At 35.9% G+C, this 24,125-nt stretch overlaps 1 protein-coding gene across 1 annotated transcript; it reads right to left on the reverse strand.

Moving 5' to 3' along the window:
• Nucleotides 1-18,541: 18,541 nt before the first annotated feature.
• On the reverse strand, nucleotides 18,542-21,422 carry LOC140891898 (putative kinase-like protein TMKL1). Its single transcript, XM_073300567.1, has 2 exons — nucleotides 19,977-21,422; nucleotides 18,542-19,334 (listed from the first exon to the last, which is right to left on the reverse strand). The coding sequence occupies exons 1-2, from the start codon at nucleotides 21,328-21,330 to the stop codon at nucleotides 18,697-18,699; spliced, it is 1,992 nt and encodes a 663-aa protein (XP_073156668.1). The 5' UTR covers nucleotides 21,331-21,422; the 3' UTR covers nucleotides 18,542-18,696.
• Between the last annotated feature and the right edge of the window lie 2,703 nt (nucleotides 21,423-24,125).

Here is a 24,125-nt window from a genome sequence, read left to right on the forward strand (position 1 = left end):
ATCTTCTTCCTCCTTGCACGCCACCTCCATTCTCACGCCTCCAAGCTTTTCCAAGCTTTGGGATTTCAGTCCGAGCACGATCCAGCCGTTGGAAATTATTTCTGCAGGCAGATTATCGATCACTGCAGCGAGAGCTCCGTTATACCTTAAGTTTTTCTACAATCAGATACATTCTAGTTTTTGGATGTTGTTAGAATCGTTCGAGATTCGAGTATGTTGTTCTTGACAGAGTTCTGATCGTTTATTATCTGTCAGTTTTGAATTAGAGCGACGTGCGGATTTGTTATGATTTTTGGAAGCCATTTTCGAAAACTTGGATTTTGAGATTGGTGGGTTTGCCTTGTTATTGTTGTTTTGGGCATTGATATGAGGTTATATCGTTATTGAACTGCTGTCTGCGTTTCCGGTTTGTTCAGTTTATAGTCATTATGCCGTCGGTTTGAGTTTTGAGATTTCGAACCATTTGACTTGTTGTACTTTGGGCTTTGAGTTGTTCGATGTTGTTGATCATCTTTTGTATCTGAACAGTTTCGTTTAGAGTTGTCAAGCCCGGAGTTAACAGCATTGGTCGTCGAGATTTGGACGAAGAACGGTAAAGAGATTTACCTTGAACCGCAGTTGTTGTTTAGATTGTTTAGTGTTTGATACAATCTTTTGGTTGTAGCTTATCCAGAGTTGGAGCTACTGCATTAAAAGGTAAAAGCAGTCATCGTAGCGGGATAGCATACTCGGGACAGTTGGTTCTCGAGTTTTCCCTTTTAAATCACATATTGCATCTACACTTGTTCTAGCATGAGGAACTTGTGTCTTGTTGATTTTGCTTGAGCTCTTGTTATATGGCTATGTTTTATGTTTCTGTTATGCATTCATCTTGAGCCAACTTTGAATTCAGCGGGCAGAATAGCCCTTTTTTTTAGACGTTTGGGAACTATGATTGAGTGGCCTAGGTCGTAGTCATTTCGCCTGGTGCTAGCATACTCATTATAGTTGCTCAAAGTCTAGGGGAGTGGGATACGTGGCACCACCTCGATTGGGAGAGTTGGTGAGTCATTACGTGATCTCATCATCGGGATCCCAAAAGCATAGCAGCAATCCCTCGTTTATCAGATTTGATATCCCGGTTTAAAGACATGCATTTCGTTTCATTGTTATTGATTACGTTGTTGTCTTGAAAGCATGTTTATTGTTGTATTACTTGATATGTTGCTTTTACTGGGATTATCATTCTCACCGGTTATCCGGCTGTTGCTTTGTTTTGTATGTGTACTTGGCAACAAGTGGGTCAGGAACAAGTCAGAAAAGGCATGGTTGGCTTCGAGGGAAAGATGTAGAAGTGAGACTCGGTTTAGAAGTCGATTTCAGCATGCCAATCTAGTTTATGTTAGAACATGTTTAGTTATCGAACTTCATCGTTATATTGTTGTTGCATGTTCTCGACTTTGGTTTGGTTGTTGAACTCCAAAACTCATGTTTTAGTTTGAGGAATCAAGTTTGTAACGCATGTTTATGTTTTGAAATATTGTATGGCTTGATGTTCTTTATTTTGGCAATTTCTAGCACCGGAGCAGCCAGGGAGGCGCGCTCGCGCGCCTGCGCCCCTTTTCGGGCAGGGCGTCATGTGCGCCCGTGCCTCGGAAGGGCGCGGCCACGCCTGTTGAGGCGCGGCCGCGCGGGCCCTTATAAAAAAAATGTGTTGGCTTTTAGTGCTTGCTTATTCTAATTACTCCTTTTATTGATGTTTAGAACCGAGATCTCACAGTATTACAGATTTGTTTGCTGAGCAGTTGTATGCCATTCTTCGAGGTATGGATTCGGACTGGATCGAGTTGTCTTCCCTCGGTCATATTATCTAGTGATGGAATTTTTGTTGATCATCGCTCCAGTATTCTTGATTTTTGGTACTGATGATCTTTCAATACTTGGCTATTCTTCTTATCGAGATTTTGGATGTATTATTATTCATAGGAATCACGATCTAGTCTAGACATCGAGGCAGCTGAAGACACTCGAGACTCAAGGTCTGGTTCTGGACTTGAGCTCGCAGCGATCTTATTGACTGGAAGAATTGGCGTCCTTGTCTTATGAGGAGATTTCCGTGATCTTCTCTAATCTTAAAAGTTGGAGTAATTATTTTGCAGACGGAACCTATTATGGGGATAGAGAAGAAGATTAGATTATATGAGATTCTGACTGCGAATCTTTTATCTGAAAAATTGAATGCAACAGATGATGTTTTGAATCGAAAGTTTTGTTTTTATTTTATCTACTCTCTGATTATGATTGATCGATTGATGAAATCTGCTACCGTATTCCGTACACAATGACTTTTAGTCAGGATCAAAGGATTGATATTTTTGTTAGAGGTCGTCAGATGTTTTGTTTTCCAAAGTCCGTCACTTTAGACAGAGATCCTCGATGCACTCGTTCTTTCGGCAAAGAACTCGAAGAGAACTTTTGTTGTTTGATTACAACTTATTTCAGTTAAATATCCTCAGAACGGCGGACATCCAGATCAGATGAGTCAAAATTTGGAGGATATGCCATGAGTATTAGGGCTCGACTTAGCACTAGTTGGCAGAATTCTTTATTCTTGTGAGGTTTCGTACAACGACAGCTATCAGATGAATTATTGGAGGTATCTTTCAAGGGTTGTACGAGAAGAGATGAAGATCTCTGTGTTTTCGAGATGATTTTCTGTGTCACATGGGTTGGAACCAAAGATGATTCGATGGTGACTATGCAGAGGAGGATTATTCTGACGAGAATGAGTCGATTTCGATAGACGGTCTTGAAGGAGTATTGTGAGAGACATAGTTTGTATTGGAGAAGAAATTTCTGGACTTATTCTGAGGAGTTAATTCTTTGATTCTATCTCTTCCTTGTTTTAGAATCGTGTTAGATTTCGAGGACGAAATCTATTCTTAGAGAGGGAGAATTGTAACGCCCCAAATTTATCTTAATTGACTTTATTTGAGATAATCAGAGATTATAGAATTCGAGGATCGACTTGAATTTGATCAGGGACTGCTTTGCAATTTTCAAAAATTTCAGGGACTAAAATGCAAATTTGGGCTTTATTAGATATTTATGCTTGGATTTGACTCATCCACCTCATTCTCTTCTTCCCCTACATGCCTAATCTCCATTAAAGAGCCCCAAAGCTTTCTTCAAGCTTCCAGATTTCATTTCGAGCTCGATCCGTCTGTTAGAATTTATTTCTGAAGGCAGATTAGCGATCACGGCTGCGAGAGCTTCGTTATATAGTAAGTTTTTCATCGATCGGATACTTTCTATTTTTATGATGTTGTTAGAATCGATTGAGTTTCGGTTATGTTGTTCTTGACCGAGTTCTTATCGTTTATTCTCAGTCAGTTTTGAGATAGAGCGTCATTCGGAATTGTTATGATTTTTGAAGTGATTTTAAAAAATGTGGATTTTGAGATTTGATGGGTTTGATTTCTATTTGTTGTATTGGTATTGTTATGAGTTGGTATCGATATTGTACTGTTGTCTGCGTTTCTGGTTTGATCAGAGGATAGCCGTTATGCCACCGGTTGAGTTTTGGACTATATTTTGGTTTGGATTGATTTGAACCATTTTCAGTAAAATGTGAATGTCGATATTGATCATCTCGAGCCTCTATTATCTCTTTTACAGATTCATTTTAAGGCCGTGAGTTGCAAGATTTCAGAATTTTAATAGTTCTAGAGATTGGAGACGGTATAGTATCGACTTTCTTATTATCGTTAAAGGATATTAGAATGAATCTTGATTGAGGAATCGTTGTTGTTTCCAGGTTTGGAGCATCAACGTATTGAGAAGAGGTATAAGACGACTTAGACTTGAATGGAATGAATAACTAGAATCCGACTTGATTCGAGTGTTCCGAAGAAATCACATACTTGCATGTTATTTGATTACTTGGATTATTGAATGAGTTATGCTTTGCACTTGCATTCATATTGAGCCAATTTAATTAATTTATTTTTTATTTAGACGATCTGAGAATTATAGTAGGGGGCATTGGCACGCGATTTACTGCAATGACCGACTTAACTCTCTATAGTTTCTTCGGAGTCTAGAGGATTGAATCATACACTATCCATCCCGAGTGGAGAGTCGGTGCAATTTGTGTGATAGTTCATCCTCAGAATCCCAATAGAGGAAGAGAAGAGCTGATTACCTTTTGATTATCCAGACTTGATAATCCCATATTTTAAAGTCATGCATTTCATTTTAGATTCCTTCTTGAAGTACATGACTGAGATTTGTGTATCATGCTGGAGATTATATATCATTATTTGATATATTGAATGATATTTCATGTTTGTTGCTTATACTGGATTGTTATTCTCACTAGATTATCTGACTGTTGTCTTGTCTTTGTATATGTGCTTGGTAATAGGTGGGGCAGGACCGAGTCAGAGATCGCATGGATAGTTGGGATGTGAGGATAGAGTGAGGACTTGGTGTTTTAGAAGTCGAATATGTAATCGAACTTAGATTGTATTCGAACTCGTATTGTATTGTATTTGTTGGATAACGCGGCGATCAGATCAATCAGAATTGATACCCGGTGCAGCGGAAGTTTAAAATTTTTATATGGAACGATTCCATAATGGGTATCAAAACTTAACGATTAAATTGTGTGTGTAAAAATTAAATAAAAATTATAAATTTTTACCTCCAATCTCGAATCGAGATTATGGACACCAACAGATTGCTCTGCTCTTGTTGTATATCCCTGAAACTGATGGACGAACTGTTCTTCAATCAGGTCCACAAACGGATAATTAATCCCTCTGATAGATTGCACTAGAAAATCTATCAGAAGTTTCTACGAAGAGAATTAACGAATTTGATCCGTTAAACCAGACTGTAATTCAAAATTCACAGGCTGGATTTTTCTTGAGCAGAGGGGAGGGGGGCGGCCACTTCAGAGAAAAATACTAGGTTTTTTCGAAAATTTGTGACCTGTTGTGTATAATTTCTGTACTGCAATAACTTATTTATAATGTAGGCCGCTAACAGCTTAGGGCCCATTAGTCATAAGTTCAAGCCCGACAAGCAAAGCCCGCATGTTCAGAAATTAATATAAAATTCATCATGACTCCGATTGATAAACCGATTTCACCAATGTGTACAGAAACCATTTCTGCACCTATTAAAGTCAAGATAAATTTTTCTGAATCCGAATTCAGTGGTTTCCAAAAATTCCCATCCCTATGTCATTTTAGGAAATCTTACTCCTCTACTCATAATTTAAGAAGTCCAACTTCTTTGTTCATTAAATTTAACTCTTTAAATTTAACTATCTCAACGGGGATTAAAAATTCATTACTCTGTGTGACCCTCAATGGTTCAGGGATACAGCTAGCCGTGGGCTCACAACTCCTTGTGACTCGGAACAACAATTTCCGACTTGCCCATAGAATCATGGTAAGAGCGCCTAGTAACATCGCCCCATGATTTCCTAGGTATCACTGATAGTGCCTGCAAGAACCAATAGATTTTGGTTAGCGTACAGTACGGTCCCTTCATCCATATATCCCGATCGAATCAACAACCATTGGTATATCGAGAGTCGTTCGAGATTCGATAACTATGCAATACATCTTGAAGATCAAATAGTGACATCGCATGTGTTACTAAGAAACCATTTCTTAAAACACATCATGTACTCTGGCCAGAGATTCATCGCACTAATATCTCCTCAGATCGCATAGGATATCCACACTCGCAAGTATGTGGTGAATCCTTGACAACAAAGCATCGACTCCTATATGTGTTGTAACTGTACCCAATCCCGACACCTGATGACCCCAATAGAGTCGGTAAACGAGTCAAAGCACAGTACTAGCATATAGAGTCTCAATGATGTTTCAAGTAGTAAGGACTAATGGTGTACAACCAAAACCGCGGACTTTATCCACTCGATAAGTGATAACAACTTGGAAAGTCCGGATAGGGTAGTTCGATCATTCATCGTATGAATATCCATTTGCATGCTTCGAACATCTCTATGTTCCTTACCAATGAAACGTGGTACTCTGCATCGCAAATGCTAGTCTCAAACTCGAGCGATCCTTATCCTTATTATCGGACGGCTCACTCGACTAGGAACAGTTTAGAATACACAGTGACTATAAGATGTGTTTCATGATAGACATCTCCATGTTCTACCACATCTTACATACACTATAGTATATTCAAGGTCTTTATCAAAACAACAATAGTATATCACAATATAACAATATGAAGAAAGATAAAGTCATTGCCATTAATAAAAGTGTAAATTATATTAAACAAAAGATTGTTTATACAAAGAGTCATCAAAGCCCTTAGTCACAAGTTGGCTCACCGGGCACCTACTCTTTCAATCTCCCACTTGCCCTAAAGCCAACTAGTCATACTACGTAGACCCATTGCTTCGCGATGTTTGTAAAATAATGATCCTGGCAAGGGCTTAGTATGTGGATCAGCGATATTTTCTGCAGAGGCCACTCTTTCGACAGTGATGTTTCCTCTTTCCACAATCTCCCGGATGATGTGGTATTTCTTCAGTATGTGTTTGGATCTTTGATGAGACCTTGTTTCCTTTGCCTGAGCAACGGCACCCGTGTTGTCACAGTACACCGGGACTGGACCAACAACTTCAGGAATGACGCCCAACTCTTGGACGAAATTCCTCATCCAAACGGCCTCTTTAGCAGCAGCTGATGCTGCAATGTATTCTGCCTCAGTGGTGGAATCCGCTGTGGTGTCCTGCTTGGAACTCTTCCAAGAGACAGCACCGCCATTGAGCATGAACACAAATCCGGAGGTTGACTTCGAGTCATCCACGTCACTTTGGAAGCTAGAGTCGGTATAGCCTTCCAATTTTAGTTCTCTTCCTCCATATACCATGAACATATTCTTAGTCCTTCGCAAGTACTTAAGAATGTCCTTCACGGCTTTCCAATGCATTTGACCGGGATTAGCTTGATATCTGCTCGTGACACTCAGAGCAAATGCTACATCCGGTCTGGTAGATATCATCCCATATATGATACTACCTATGGCTGACGCATATGGTACATGTGTCATTTTCTCTATCTCTTCATCCGTCTTGGGACACATAGACTTGGATAGAGAAACTCCATGACACATGGGTAGATGTCCTCTCTTGGACCCATCCATTGAAAACCGTTTCAATATGGTGTCGATGTAAGTTGATTGAGTGAGTCCTATCATTCTCTTAGATCTATCTCTATAGATCTGTATCCCTAGAATATAGGATGCCTCACCCAAATCCTTCATCGAGAATCTACCTGATAACCATATCTTTGTTGACTGCAACATCCCTACGTTATTCCCAATGAGTAGGATGTCATCAACATAAAGTACTAAGAATGTCACAGCATCCTTAACTACTTTCTTGTACACGCATGGTTCCTCCGGGTTCTTGATGAAACCAAAATCCTTTATTGTTTCATCAAATTTCTGGTTTCAACTTCTTGATGCTTGTTTTAGACCATAAATTGATCTCTGAAGCTTGCATACCTTATGCTCGCTTCCCATGGATGTGTACCCCTCAGGCTGCTTCATATAGATTTCTTCCTTAATGTCTCCATTAAGAAAAGCAGTCTTCACATCCATTTGACATATCTCATAGGCATACCAAGCAGCTATGGCAATAAGGATTCTTATGGACTTGAACATTGCAACTGGTGAAAAGGTTTCATCATAGTCAACTCCTTGTCTTTGAGTATAACCTTTCGCCACCAATCGCGCCTTGTAGGTCAATACCTTACCATCAGGCCCAAGCTTTCTCTTGTAGATCCATTTACACCCTATTGGAACAATTCCATCGGGATGATCTACTAAAGGCCAAACTTGGTTTGTATGCATCGAATCTATTTTCGACTGCATAGCTTCAAGCCATAAATTTGAATCCGCATCAAAAATTGCTTCCTTGAAGTTTCTTGGATCACATCCAACATCGGGTTCATCTTGATCCCCTTCAAGAAGAAGACCATATAGTATAGGAGGTCTAGAAGTCCTCTCGGATCTTCTAGGTACAGGCGTGTCTATCAATGGTTCCTGAGGTGTAGGATCGTTATTTTGTATTTCGGGTTCTTCTCGAATTTCTTCGAGTTCCATCATCTCGCCTTTCTTATCCAATAAGAACTCCTTCTCCAAGAAGGTGGCATTCCTTGAAACAAACACCTTTGTTTCAGCAGGATAATAGAAATAATATCCGATTGAATTCTTCGGATACCCTACAAAATAACATAAGGTGGATCGACTATCCAACTTATCTCCCACTGTCTGCTTCACGTAAGTAGGACATCCCCAAATCCTCAAGTACGAATACTTAGGAGCTTTGCCATTCCATAACTCGTATGGTGTTTTGTCCACTGCTTTAGTGTGGACGTTGTTCAACAACAATACCGCCGTTTCAAGCGCATAGCCCCAAAACGAAGGTGGAAGCTCAGTGAAGCTCATCATGGATCGAACCATGTCCAACAAAGTTCGATTACGACGCTCCGATACACCATTCAGCTGTGGTGTCATAGGAGGAGTCCACTGAGAGAGAATCTCATTCTCTTTTAGATAGTCCAAAAACTCGGTACTTAAGTATTCTCCACCTCGATCCGATCGAAGTGCTTTAATACTTTTACCTAGCTTGTTTTCTACTTCAGCCTTGAATTCTTTGAACTTTTCAAATGCTTCAGACTTATATTTCATTAAATATAAATACCCATACCTAGAATAATCATCAGTAAAGGTAATGAAGTAGGTGTGGCCATATTGAGTACCAACTCTAAATGGACCGCAAACATCTGTATGGATCAAATCCAACAGATTTTGACTACGCTCAGGTTTCCCCTTAAAAGGAGATTTAGTCATTTTTCCTTTCAGGCAGGATTCACAAGTAGGTAGAGAGTTAATATCAGACATATCAAACATGCCCTCTCCCACTAGCTTGTTCATCCTCCTTGAGGAAATATGACCTAGCCTAGCATGCCAAAGGTTTGCCGGGTTTTGACTATCGATTTTCCTTTTGTTTGTTGTTGCCGGTTTATCAACATAATTTATTAGAACGTCTTTTAGTTTTAAGTTATATAGATCTTTTTCAAGTTGTCCATGTCCAATCAAACATTCATTCTTGTAAATATTGCAAATCCCATTCACAAAATTGCAAGAATAACCATCTCTATCAAGCATAGAAACAAAAATAATGTTTTTAATCAAATCCGGAACAAATAAAACATCTCTCAAAAGTAACTTAAAACCGTTCTGCAAAATTAAATAAATATCTCCCACAGCTTTAGCTTCAACTCTGGAACCATTTTCGAGCCTCAGCTGGGTCTCACCCATTCTAAGCCTGCGACTTCTTGTCATCACCTGCAAATCATTGCAAATGTGAGATCCACATCCGGTATCCAATACCCAAGAAGTAGTATTAAGTGAAACATTTATTTCAATATAGAACATACCCTTCGCAGTTCGCAACTGCTCTAGATATTCCTTGCAGTTACGCTTCCAATGACCGGGCTTCTTGCAGTAATGGCAAACATCCTTGGACTTTTCCATGTTTGAAGCCTTTGTCTTGTACTTCTTCTCGGGTTCGATTTTCTTGGGTGGGGCAGAACGTTTCTTACCCTTTGTACTTGGACCCTTCTTAGCAGAAGAAGAGGAGCCCACCAAGAAAGCCGGTTTATCCTTCTTTAAAGTGGATTCATATGTCACAAGCATATTGATCATCTCTTCAAGGGAGGCCTCTATCTTGTTCATATTGAAATTCACCACAAATCCGTCAAACGAAGAAGGAAGAGATAGAAATAGTAAGTCCACGTTGAGTTCATGCTCCAACACCAAATCAAGGGTTACCAACTTCTGTATGAGCCAAATCACTCGTACCCCATGATCACGGACCGAGGTCCCTTCACGCATGCGACACGTCATTAGCTCCTTTACAGTAGCGAACCTTTCAGCCCTCGATTGAGCCCCAAAAAGTTCCTTGAGTTGTACGTGAATGTCAGCAGCATTCACGGTGTCCTCAAATTGCCTCTGGAGTTCATCAGACATCGAGGCTTGCATATAGCATTTGGCCTTGATATCATGGTCCCACCATGTATTAAGTTTGGCCAACTCTTTCGGACTTACATCAGCTGGTGCTTCCTTCGGAGGAGATTTTTCTAACACGTAGAGCATCTTCTCCGAAGTCAAGACAATCTTCAACTTACGGAACCATTCCGTATAGTTTGCGCCAGTCAATTTATTTTGTTCGAGGATCGAGAAAAGTGGATTACGCGAATTCATCTTTATGAAATACTGAAAAGAAACAGACAAATATCAGTGATTGTTTAAGTAATTTACTAAGACATAAAATAGGCGAAATTTATTTTATGAATCTCACTCCCACTATTTTAACGATTTCACTACCCTCTAGTGAAAACGGGAAACTGTTTTCCTTAGTGAGAACATGGAGTCCAATTGACAAACTATGGTCCCGAATAATATCAGCCAACCATAATTTTCAAAAGGTAGAGCCCAATTGCTTCCAAAGCAACCTCCACGTTTTTACCTCATGTCCAATAAGGGCCCAATAATATGATGCCGTTTATTGTGACATGTCAAGATGACCCATCAATATTAAGTTGTGATGGACGGTCGCCATGTGGATCCCCCAATAATATGAGCCGATCCCATGGGAGTTCCACCCAACTTACAACATGTGTCGATCCAATGTACAGCTTTCCGACGAACGGGTCCCCCCAATAATATGAGCCGGACCGTATCCGCGGGTAGCATCTCATACATTGATCGTTGATGGAAGGTAGGAACATTTAAACAAATTTAAATTTCCTTTATTTATCTTGATATCAATTTTAAATCATATTTAAAATGAGGGATTTTAATTTTGAAAATTTGTCTCATCATTTTTAAAATTTTGTATGCTTGCCGGATTCACACAATTTTGTCTAAAACATGCATACAACAATAATATCACATATTATATAGGATGATCGATTTCATTTTTAATCGACCCGTGGTTGCCAATCACGAGTCTTAGTCCAATCCTAGGTAATATGCAGTATGCAATGCAATGCTATTACATTGTGCTTCCAATTTACATTTCTTCTGTCTTTATTGTCTGCTGGGCCCACCTCCATCTTCAAATCTTCATCTCCCACTAAATCTAATGTATTTACAATAAATAACAATGACAAGTAGGGGATACATTTTTAAGGGGTGGGAACGGGCCATAAACCAGGCCCACTTTTATTACATATGACAATTCATATTGGGCCATAAACCAGGCCCATTAATAAATCCAACAACAATAAAAACAAATGTAAATTCCTAACATACACCTACAAAATTGGTCATGGCAATCGATCATCCTTATCCAATAACATTTAATTCAAAATTAATTTATTGGATAACATGCAATGGCAATTTAAATTTAAAAGGATAAAATCATATTCCATATGTAAAATCTTATTTTACATATAAAATCATATTTTATCTTTTTATCAAATAAAATCATATTTTATCTATAAAATCCAATTTTATACATAAAATCATATTTTACTCAATATATCCATAAGATCATATCTTATCATCAATTGTACCAAAAATAATTAATTTCAAAATTCAATTTAACGGATAAAATATTTAAATTTTCCAAAAATTCAAATTTATCCAAAAATCAATTTTAAAATTTTCGAACTCGAACAATTCGATCCGACGCCTCGTGGACCAATCAAAAACAATTTTCGATCGGACCAAAAATAGAATTTTAACATATTAAAATTTAATTTTAAAAATTAAAAAAAAATTAATTTTTCCGCGGGCCGCCCGGGACACTCCCGGGCTGCCCGCGCCCCAAAGGGCTCGGGCCGGGCAGCGATCACATCGCTGCCCATGGGCAGCGCCGAGCGCTGCCTTGGGCACAATCGCTGCCCGGGTTTTGCCCGAAAAAAAAAAATTTAAAATATTTTTTTTGTTTCAAAAACCGAGGCTAAAAATTTTTTGTACAATCGATTAATTTAATCGCTTGATCTGAGCAACCTTGCTCTAATACCACTGTTGGATAACGCGGCGATCAGATCAATCAGAATTGATACCCGGTGCAGCGAAAGTTTAAAATTTTTATATGGAACGATTCCATAATGGGTATCAAAACTTAACGATTAAATTGTGTGTGTAAAAATTAAATAACAATTATAAATTTTTACCTCCAATCTCGAATCGAGATTATGGACACCAACAAATTGCTCTGCTCTTGTTGTATATCCCTGAAACTGATGGACGAACTGTTCTTCAATCAGGTCCACGAACGGATAATTAATCCCTCTTATAGATTGCACTAGAAAATCTATCAGAAGTTTCTACGAAGAGAATTAACGAATTTGATCCGTTAAACCAGACTGTAATTCAAAATTCACAGGCTGGATATTTCTTGAGCAGAGGGGAGGGGGGCGGCCACTTCAGAGAAAAATACTAAGTTTTTTCGAAAATTTGTGACCTGTTGTGTATAATTTCTGTACTGCAATAACTTATTTATAATGTAGGCCGCTAACAACTTAGGGCCCATTAGTCATAAGTTCAAGCCCGACAAGCAAAACCCGCATGTTCAGAAATTAATATAAAATTCATCATGACTCCGATTGATAAACCGATTTCACCAATGTGTACAAAAACCATTTCTGCACCTTTTAAAGTCAAGATAAATTTTTCTGAATTCGAATTCAGTGGTTTCCGAAAATGCCCATCCCTATGTCATTTTAAGAAATCTTACTCCTCTACTCATAATTTAAGAAGTCCAACTTCTTTGTTCATTAAATTTAACTCTTTAAATTTAACTATCTCAACGGGGATTAAAAATCCATTACTCTGTTTGACCCTCAATGGTTCAGGGATACAGCTAGCCGTGGGCTCAGAACTCCTTGTGACTCGGAACAACAATTTCCGACTTGCCCATCGAATCATGGTAAGAGAGCCTAGTAACATCGCCCCATGATTCCCTAGGTATCACTGATAGTTCCTGCAAGAACCAATAGATTTTGGTTAGCGTACAGTACGGTCCCTTCATCCATATATCCCGATCGAATCAACAACCATTGGTATATCGAGAGTCGTTCGAGATTCGATAACTATGCAATACATCTTGAAGATCAAATAGTGACATCGCATGTGTTACTAAGAAACCATTTCTTAAAACACATCATGTACTCTGGCCAGAGATTCGTCACACTAATATCTCCTCAGATCGCATAGGATATCCACACTCGCAAGTATGGGTGAATCCTTGACAACAAAGCATCGACTCCTATATGTGTTGTAACTGTACCCAATCCCGACACCTGATGACCCCAATAAAGTCGGTAAATGAGTCAAAGCACAGTACTAGCATATAGAGTCTCAATGATGTTTTAAGTAGTAAGGACTAATGGTGTACAACCAAAACCGCGGACTTTATCCACTCGATAAGTGATAACCACTTGGAAAGTCCGGATAGGGTAGTTCGGTCATTCATCGTATGAATATCCATTTGCATGCTTCGAACATCTCTATGTTCCTTACCAATGAAACGTGGTACTCTGCATCGCAAATGCTAGTCTCAAACTCGAGCGATCCTTATCCTTATTATCGGACGGCTCAATCGACTAGGAACAGTTTAGAATACACAGTGACTATAAGATGTGTTTCATGATAGACATCTCCATGTTCTACCACATCTTACATACACTATAGTATATTCAAGGTCTTTATCAAAACAACAATAGTATATCACAATATAACAATATGAAGAAAGATAAAGTCATTGCCATTAATAAAAGTGTAAATTATATTAAACAAAAGATTGTTTATACAAAGAGTCATCAAAGCCCTTAGCCACAAGTTGGCTCACCGGGCACCTACTCTTTCAGTATTGCATTCAATAAGCTAGACTGGAGCATGTTCTACTAGTTTTGAGATTGTATTACCCTAGAACTATCTTGTTTTGGACTATGTATGATGTTTGGATGATTTATGCATTGTTGGAATGATTTGGAATTGGATTTTGAACTAGAACTTCTTCTGGTTTTTATGTGCAGAAGTGGCCGCTCGATCGGTAGAAGTTGAACGATCAAGTGGTGGAGTTGTAGCCAAGTTTCTGTTTTGAGTTTTGCATGCCCGCTCGATCGGTTGAATCTTACCGATCGAGCGGCGCAGGATTTTCTCCCGGGCATTGAGTTTGGAATTTCTGCTCCCTCAATCCGTTGATTTCTACCGATCGAGCAAGGCCCTTTATTAAAAAAAATTTATTGCTTTTAATCTTGGATCTTGTTTGTTTAGTGATTGTTTAACCCGAGATTAGATGTTTAGAACCGAGGTCTCACACTTAATCTTGATATGGTCATTGCTATATTTTTCTATGATATTTGCATTCCTATCAGTGTTGTGAATTATGTTTAAGAAAAAACTATTATAACTCAAAAAATTCTTCAAAATTACCCCATCACAATTTTTTAAGTTATTCGAATTTTTAAAAAATGTATAAGTCTAGTAAATCGACAAATGCTTCAAAAAATGTTGATCACAATATGTTTGAAAAAATCTACTGTAAAAGACTTGGGGTTGCTTCAAAATATGTTGAAGGTATTTGATACAAGAAAAAGAAATAAAGATCTAAGAAAAAATAATCATAAACCGTACTTCTTTTAACATTCAAATGTGATACAATTGTATTTTCAATTGTAAAACATTGTAGGAATCCTATTATGTTAAAACATACATTTATGGTCATGGTTTCTCATTTTTGTTTTTGCTCGGTTGCCGATATTAAAATTGAGTAACACAAAATCTTCATCTTAACCCTTTGATCTAACGGCCCTTAACTGTTGCCATGTCACACATCCAAGTGGTGCACAATCGATCGCTACATCATCCAATCACTGCCATGTTTATGCTGACTGTACCACGTGCCAAGTCACAAACCTGCCACATCATCGAGCTCATTTCCAAGTCGCATAAATAAAAACTCCTCGCGACGATGTGTCAATGTGCTCGTGCAAACTCGAATTCAATTAGTGCGCTACAACTCCCCCACCCTCGGTTGGCTTGAGCACATTTGATTTGAACCCAACAATAACTCACTATGAATAAAAAAAAATATCCTCGCGACGTTTTGTATCGATGTGCCCATGCAAACTCGAATTCGGTTAGTGCATTACAACTCTCCCACATTTGACTTGAAGCCAACAATAACTCATACTACACAACTCTATGTAAGGAAGATATGGATGTCAAAATCTTTCAATATGGGACAAGTTCCAATCATTTCCATTAATAAATGCACTACAAGAAAAAATTTGAAAGACAACGTTTTTTTTTTTTTTGCATTGTCAATGTCACCAAAAAAGCATTGTTGTAGTCACTATTGTAAAAGACCACGTTCATAGACAACGCGGAAAAAACGTTGTTGTTTTGGGAAAAGACATCACATAAAAAGCGTTGTTGTTTTTAGAAAAAACAACGCTTAAAAAGAGTTGTAGATTGGAGCAAAGACAACGCTTAAAAAGCGTTGTTGTTTTTAAAAAATACAACGCGTAAAAATTTTTGTCGATTTGAGAGAAGAAAACGTTTAAAAAGTGTTGTTGTTTTTAAAAAAACAACGCGTAAAAAATGTTGTCTATTTGAGCGAAGACAACACATAAAAAGCGTAATCATTTCTAGAGAAGACAACGCGTAAAAAACGTTATTGATTTGAGCGAAGTCAACAAAAAAAATGTTGTCGTTTCTTTAAAAAGACAACGCATAAAAAGCGTTGTCGATATGAGCGAAGTAACCGATGGAAAAGCGTTGTTGTTTTTGACCGTTTTTTTTCAAATTTAAATGTCCATATAAATAACATCAATTAAAACATATGAAAGTACAAGATCGATTTTCATAAAATTCAAACAGAAATTATGACAATCCACAAATTTTGAATCCAAATCTTGTCCATATACAAAGAAAAATTCCTAACACAAAATACGCATGAATATAGTTCAACAATTTGGAAAATCCATGGAGATGGTTTGCTGCTGTTCGGATCACAAAAGAAGACAATATCAGTGTACTCGAATACAAACACTTGTGTTCAAAGGAAAAAGATACAAAAGTCCCACAAATATGGCGTTTAGTTGCTGCAAGAAGTTGAAGTTCATCAAAGCCCATTTGTCGAAGATCAATAAGCCTTCTGTCAAGACAATTCAGGCACAAAACTGCACAATGAAGATGATCAACATCTACAATTCCTCCAAGAAAATTGAAAATACAAACACAATGTAATACTGTCATGACTGCAAAATCAAACATTATGAACTTGAGTTAACTGAAATAATAAATCCCGACGCGAAACATTTAACGTTAAATTAAGAACACTGCAAACAAAACAAGTCAGCAAGCAGAGTGAAAATGCTACAATCCCACGATACACAAACCAACAAGAAGCTGTAAAACAGCTGAATCTACTGTCTGGCTGGTGATTAAAACCGACGATCAAAGCTCTATCATCCTAATCGAACATAGTTGAGTACACAAAGAAGCCAAAATATCTCAGTGGCTTTAATTAGTGTTGTGTTTGACCATATTTGTTGTAGTGTACTTCTTTCAAAAAAAAAATATTTGTTGTAGTGTACTCTCTAATTAGGCCAATTTATCTTGAAACTTCAATAATTAATTTCTCATTCACCGAAATCGGTTTTGAGCAAATTAATATTCCAAAATATCTAATCGAAATATAGATTCTAATACTCAAGTCAATTTCAAATTTTTAGACGAATCATATTCGATTAATTTTTGAAAGTTAATGAGCCACAAAACTCATTTTATTCTATGTGATAAACACTTAAACTCATCAAACATCGTAATATATTTTGATTATTATACAATATAATTCAAATATTTTAAATAATATAATAATCTAAGCACTACGATCAATCACATTGGTGAGAACAACTTGGGTAGGCTAGTTACCTGTACTATTTCACCACTGTCCGAGTAGAGTAAAGTTTATTTAGTATATGAAATATTGATAAAATGTCAAATTTATACATGAACTATTGAAAATGATTTAATTAATATATGATCAAATTATAAATTCAAGTTTACCATTTACTTAAATTATTTTAAATTTCAATATTTTTGTTAACTTCAAATAGATACACGATTTATATTTTTCAAAATTATGTTATTGAGTACAATTATAAGCATAAATTTATATTTATTTAAACAATATATTATCAAAAAAAATATCGTACTCATTATATGAATATTATAAATATTAATTAATATACGTATACACACATTTATATATGAATATAACAACATATAAATTATATATTCAAAAATAATATATATTAAAATATATTTATAAATATATAATAAAATGATGTTTTTCATGTTTTTTTATCTATGTTATAATATTATACTTTATATTAATAAAACTAAAATTCATCAATAAATCAGAATATACAAAATTAAAATATAATTTATTTTATTTATAATAATATTATAAAATAAATATTTTTTATATTTTAAAAATTAACTAAAAATACAATTAAAAATATAGTACTTTTCAAAAATTCTAAACCAAGTACAAAAAATTTCGGCAATCACAATCATGTAATTCAAGATAATAAACAAAATCAATACCGATTTGGTTTCCAATGATATGTGTGTATATGTTTGTCTTTTCGATTATAACATACAAATTTCACGTGACTACTTTTTTCAATGCATGATATATGATTTCTTTTCATAGTATAATAAATATGAATTTATTTTTACAATTTTAATCAATAAAATAGTTTAAAAAACGAAATATATACCTAATTGAATTTAATAATAATATTGGACTTAAAAAACAATTTAAGTAAATGAAAAAATTAACTTTTGAGTATAATCATATACCAAGTAAACTATTTTTAATAGTTCATATACCAACTTGGCATTTTATCAATAGTTAATGTATCAAAATTTCTTACTCGCTCGAGTATAAAAATGTAGACATATATTATTTAAAAAAATGTATACATATACGGAAGAATATTTCCCAGTTTGAATTTGTAGACGAAAAAATTAGAATTTTTTTTCGGTTAATTACCATGAAATTTTTTATTCATTGAATTTCGATGATAGACTCTACTTTCTCTGGAAATTTTACATGTCGACAAGAAAATATTTAAAATGTATATTTTTATTAAACCAATGAAACTTTTTGAATAATTATGTGAAGTGCATTTGTACGAGCCTAACCTAGCTTTCATGGCCCTCATATAAATCAAGTGTTTCAGTCCAATTGGCATATTGCATCACATGGCAAACTAAAAATTTAAAGAGTCGGTCCTTCACATGATCCTTCAAGAATTTTCCCCAAACACACAATATTCATTCCACATCTCCCCTTTTTTTTTTTTTTTCCCTTTGTTACAATTGAGTCTCGGTCACAGATATTCATCCAAAACTTTGGATCTCAGTGTCACATGAGTCATAAGCATCGGTCTTTCTCCCTAAAATTTTCACCTGTGATATTAATGTAGCATCAATACAATATAGATTGCACTTCTTTAACAGAACCAACATAAGAAATTGAAGAAAATTTTCTTTTATATCCGAACTACATGAAACAACAACACTGGATGCAATTCACAATTCAATGAACAGAGCTAAAGCTCAGAAGGGAGTAACGCTCCCGCTTCTAGTTTCTGCGGGGCTGAACAAAGCAGAGCGAGTCCTCGGCCTGTTCTCCTCTAACTGCCTCACGACCTCTTCCATCGTAGGCCTAACAGTGGAAACGGGAGCGCAGCATCCCATTGCAAGCTTCAACGCCTGAACCAACCCTTCTTCCATCGGATTTCTTACACCCTTTAAGAGTTCCACATCGAAAACCTCCATGGTCGTTTCCTCCAAAACTGCTACTTTCACTAGTGAAGGTAAGTCGACAAAATCACCGTTTCTTGCACCCTTCCCAGGCTTTTTCCCCAACAAAATCTCGAGTAGTAATATCCCAAATGCATAAACATCTGTTCTCGAATTGCATTTCTTCATCTTCTGGAGTTCCGGTGGCTTGTAACCATCTGCTTTAGCTAGTGCTACTATCTCATCTGACACGGCTGCAACCATTATCTTGTCCAGTCCAAACTCGTTAAGCCTCGCCACAAAGAAGTCATCTACCAGAACAGTTTTCGATCTCACATTCCCATGAGTGATTGGCGTTTCGAGGCCATGAAGATGACTTAATCCTCTGGCAATCCCCAGCGCAATCTTGTGTCTCCTAGCCCAATTTAGGGCCGGCTTCCCTACTCTAGATTCTAAACATAAACCAGAGATACAAATATTAGAAATTAGTTCAAATTTTTCAATCGATTAATATTTAATCACCGACAATATCTTAGCGACAACAGTGCTATGCATTTGAGAACCTACTAACATAAATAGCTTAATTACAAGCTGAGTACTAACATTGCTTATGCAGGATATCAAACGTTGCTAAAAAAACAATAACCAGGCGAACACCTAAATACAAGTTCTCCAAAAGCTAGCTTATGAGCCATCAAATCTTGATATTGGTCAAGAATAGGCGTTGCGACCACATTACAATGAAACATCAAGAAGATATTTGTTGCATCACTTCTAATGAAGAATTACTCTGACAGTCATCACATTCTTGATTTTGCTTTCATGAAAATCTCCCCATTGAGGGCCTCTACAGAATTGGTTAAATTTCAATCCTCGAACTAATCAGGCAAGATTCGATTCACATAACATAACATCATTAATTGAATTCTAAAGAATTTTTACAAAAATGCTAGGCACAAATATAAACCATACATAACCATCATTATACAACTGTCAATCACAATCTAATAGGAGTCTACCTACAAATATATCAACCCCATATGAAGCATGTATGTAGTTCTGTTTTGAAGCAAAAGTTGAATCATGAAACATACCATGTAAGAGATCAGAAAGGGTTTTATTAGGCAAGTAATCATAAATGAGAAGCTTCTCCCCTCTTTTCCCCTGATAGAAAGCTCTCAATGGAATCAAATTCTCGTGTCGAACCCGCCCCAATTGCTTGATCACCGGCAAGCAAGAACTCTTATCCTCACAACTCCCTTCTCTCAACAGCCTTAAAGCAATTGTTCCTCCATCAGCTAACTTTGCCTTGTACACTGTCCCATAACTGGTCTTCTCCAAAACTTGCCCTGTAGCATTCAACACTTCTTCCAAAGTTAAATGCTCACCACCCTGAAACAAAACCAATTTTCCATCACCGCCGGTATCACCGCCATTGCCGATTTCTTCATCCTCCCCATCTTCAAACTCCTCATCCTCTTCATCCAAATTCCTTCTTTTTCCTTGAAAATAGCCAATCAACAACGAAACCAACACTACGATACCAGTCAACATACCAATAACAATCCCAGCTATTGCACCAGAACTCAATCCAGAGCTTCCACCACATTTCCTCAAAGGTGGCCCGCAAAGACCTGGTCCGTTCCCTTCAAAAACCTCCACACCAAACTTCGATCCCCCAAAGTTTGGCAAAACCCCTGTGAAATTATTGTGGGAAAGATTCAGTTTGTCCAACTTTAGCCCAGTCACACCCTCTGGAATTCCACCAGAAAACATATTATCCCCAAGATCGAGCTGTTTAAGCCCAAGAAAACCAGTGACGAACTCTGGGAAACTCCCAGTAAACACATTCTTCCCCAAATCAAGAAACTGCAAATTCTTGCAAGTGGCGTCAGGCAATGCAGGCTCCGGCAAAGAACCGGAGAGAGCATTACCATGAAGCCTAAGAAAAACGAGGCGGTCACACAGGTTCCAAATCGAAGTTGGCAAGGACCCTCTCAGCAAATTATAACTCAAATCGATATCGGACAAAGAAGAAGCGTAACCAAGCTCTAACGGGATGGCCCCAGATATTGAATTCACACCAAGATAAAGACTTTGTAGGTTAGTAAACTCCCCAATCTCTCTAGGAATAGTACCAGAAAGATTAGCAGACGGGAGCTGAAGGGAAACCAGATGCAAAAAAGGGTCTTTGTACAAAGAAAGACTGGTCCATTGTGGGGAAGAGAGGTCTGTGCAGAGTAAAGAAGAACCGTTGGTGAAGGCCCATTTGAGGCCTCTCCACTGGCAGAGTGGAACAGTGGTATTCCAAGATTGTAACAGCAAGTTCTCTGCAGTTCCTTGCAGTGAAGGCTTGATCTTCTGCAAAAGCAACTCGACATCTGAAGTAGACTCAGTGAGAGTGAGGAGTAGCGAAATGCAGAACAGAAGAAGCTTCAGAGCCGCCATTAATGAGGCAAAGAAGAAAAGGAAACGAGGAAGAAGAAAAACAAATGAATGGAAATTTTGAAAAGGAGATGAAGGGGCTCTTTTTTTCAGGTTTTTTTCTTTAGGGAAAGCTGACAGTGTTGACTATTTAGTAAACATTTACTCATCTCCAGTATCACACCCTATAGAATTATGATTCTATTCATTCTTTGCATGAAATCTTATATTTTTTATCTTTTGATTATTCTAAATAACTGTTGCTTCAAAAAAAATTATTCTAAATATATAATCTAATTTTTACTTCTAAGTAATATTTTTACTCTACAATTAAACTGAATATTACACCACGATCAATATTTTTTAAATGAATTAAATAAAAGATAAAATTAAAAAATTTGTAAATTTTATTTTCACTTTTGATCGTGTTATGGTGAATTTTTATTTTTAATCTTATAACATGTTTATGTTTTTCATATTTTGTGGATAACTTGTATTTTTTTTTATTCTCGGTCCCTTTTCTCGTCAAACAAGATGAACTCTAGTATTAAGAACAAAAAAAAATTCATACAAATTACAAGACTTAGGTAGTTTTTGGTAGAGTTTGTAGAAAACACTTTTCAATTTTTTCTTGACAAAATTTTAAAATTTTGTTAAATTTTATGAAATAAAAGCTAAGAAGTACTGCTACCTACAAGCACTCGAAAACACTACATAAAAAAATAAAAGTTCATCTTACATGACCAAAGGCAAATGTGGACGAAAATGCAAGTTAGATTACTAAATATTTGAAAAAAAAAAGTGAAAATTACATGATCAAAATGGTAATTTTCATTAGATAAAAAAATGTACATTTTAGAATTTCAATGAACTTTTTAATTTATGTAAAATAAAAGAAATTAAATAAACTTATATATTTGTGAAAACAGAATAATTATAATATATTTTTAAGAAAAGGAATCAAATAAAAGTGGGAGTGACAGTATTTAATATTTATTGATATCATTACATGATATTTAAAGGTCATAAAAGTTTTCATCCATCATGATGCCGTTTGTAAAGTTTGGGCGCCTTCAATTTTCACATGCGCCTAACCGAACCTTTTTTTTAAAAAAAAACAATTATATGTTTCTGAATCTTATTTAAAAAATTGATGTTTGTTTTCAAATTTTCTGCTAGGATTTAAATATTTAATAGTATTTTTTTTTACATTTAAAACAAACAAGTATTGATGCATGATTCCGTGACCTGGTACAGAATTCATTGCCATCTCTCCTGCTCATTTAATTTAGGGTAGAATTCAATGGAATGTTCAATGGAATGTTTAATGTTATTATCTCCCCTTTTGGTTTTTTATCATATGATATTACTATTTTTGCGATCTTTTTTCTGATCCGGCTACGATCATCTTCATTTCTATATCCGTGAAGGGGGTCGATTCATAAATTAATATTTTTTAATATAAATTAATATTTTTTATGAGTCAGATCAGATCAAAAACTATCTCAAAAAATTAATTAATTCATGAGACACGCGTTACTTTTTGTGTATAATCAAATAATCAATTAAATTTAAAACTACTGATAAAGTATACAAACAACTTCTATGATTTTTGATCCGCGTAATATGATTTAAATGTCTATGCATGGTAATATATTGAAAACTAATTAACCAAAGTCGAAAATAATAATAAAATAATATAAAAGAGTTACCTTTATTATTTCATCTCATGTTGAAAGTTTTGTCGATTCAAGTTTTAGAATTTTTTACAAAATTTACGAAAAATGATTAAATAAATGTACACACGAAAAAAAATGCTAGTATATTGGATTCTAGGAATAAATAGTTGAATTTGTGTTAGATTTGAACGATAAAGTTAACAAAACGTGTAGGGTTTTAATAATTAATTATTTTTTTTTTTACATTTTATCTCTAACTTAAAAAATACAATAAGTTTTATTATTTTTTTAGAAAATATTGATATTTTAAAAAAAAAATAAGAAATTTATCCCAGTATTTCAAGAAGCTATATATTTACATAATTCATGAAATTTTTAGTGAAGAGGTAAAACAGGCGGCACGAAGTCAGAGGGTCATGTCGATTGGTTGTGTGCACGCTTAGCTTTTCAAATTTGGATTTTTTTTTTATTTTTCACCTTTTGGAAATTCTTATATTATTTTTTCCCAATTTGTGTTTTGTTTTTTCACCTCTTGGAAATTCTGGTAATTATTTTCAAGAAAATCCACTAAAGTCTTTGGTACTTAATTGGGTTTTACTTGATGAATTATAAATATTGTAACTAAAAATGCTAGATAATAAAATAAAATAATAAAATCTCTTAAATATTGGTATTTATATAACATTTATATATTATCCTTTAGATTTTACTGTCAATCAATTTTATTGATTTCTAAGTGTGAGATAAATACATCTTTGATCTTTCTACTGGGATACATGATACAAGCTAACTAATATATATTGACAAAGTGATACACCCACTTATTTTATTAATTTAATATAAAATGAAATTTTATATGTAGTGATTTCTTTATTACAATGGAGGTCATGAGATTTTTGTTTCACAAACTCGCGTTTCTTTGTTTTTGAGACCATTTATGTTGGAACATTCGAGGTTTTGATAATTGACAAAACTAAGTGAACATCATAAGTCAACTGATCTCGTCCAACATTCAAACGAAATACCTAATCTGAATGAGTTTCGGAGCTAAACTGAAGATATCAACTGAGTTGACCGTTGACCAAAACTCAACCGAAAAAAATGAGGTAAACTATATTCAATTTAGGGAGCTAAACTGAA

This window comes from Henckelia pumila, chromosome 3 (assembly GCF_033568475.1).
Source record: "Henckelia pumila isolate YLH828 chromosome 3, ASM3356847v2, whole genome shotgun sequence".
NCBI lineage: Eukaryota > Viridiplantae > Streptophyta > Magnoliopsida > Lamiales > Gesneriaceae > Henckelia > Henckelia pumila.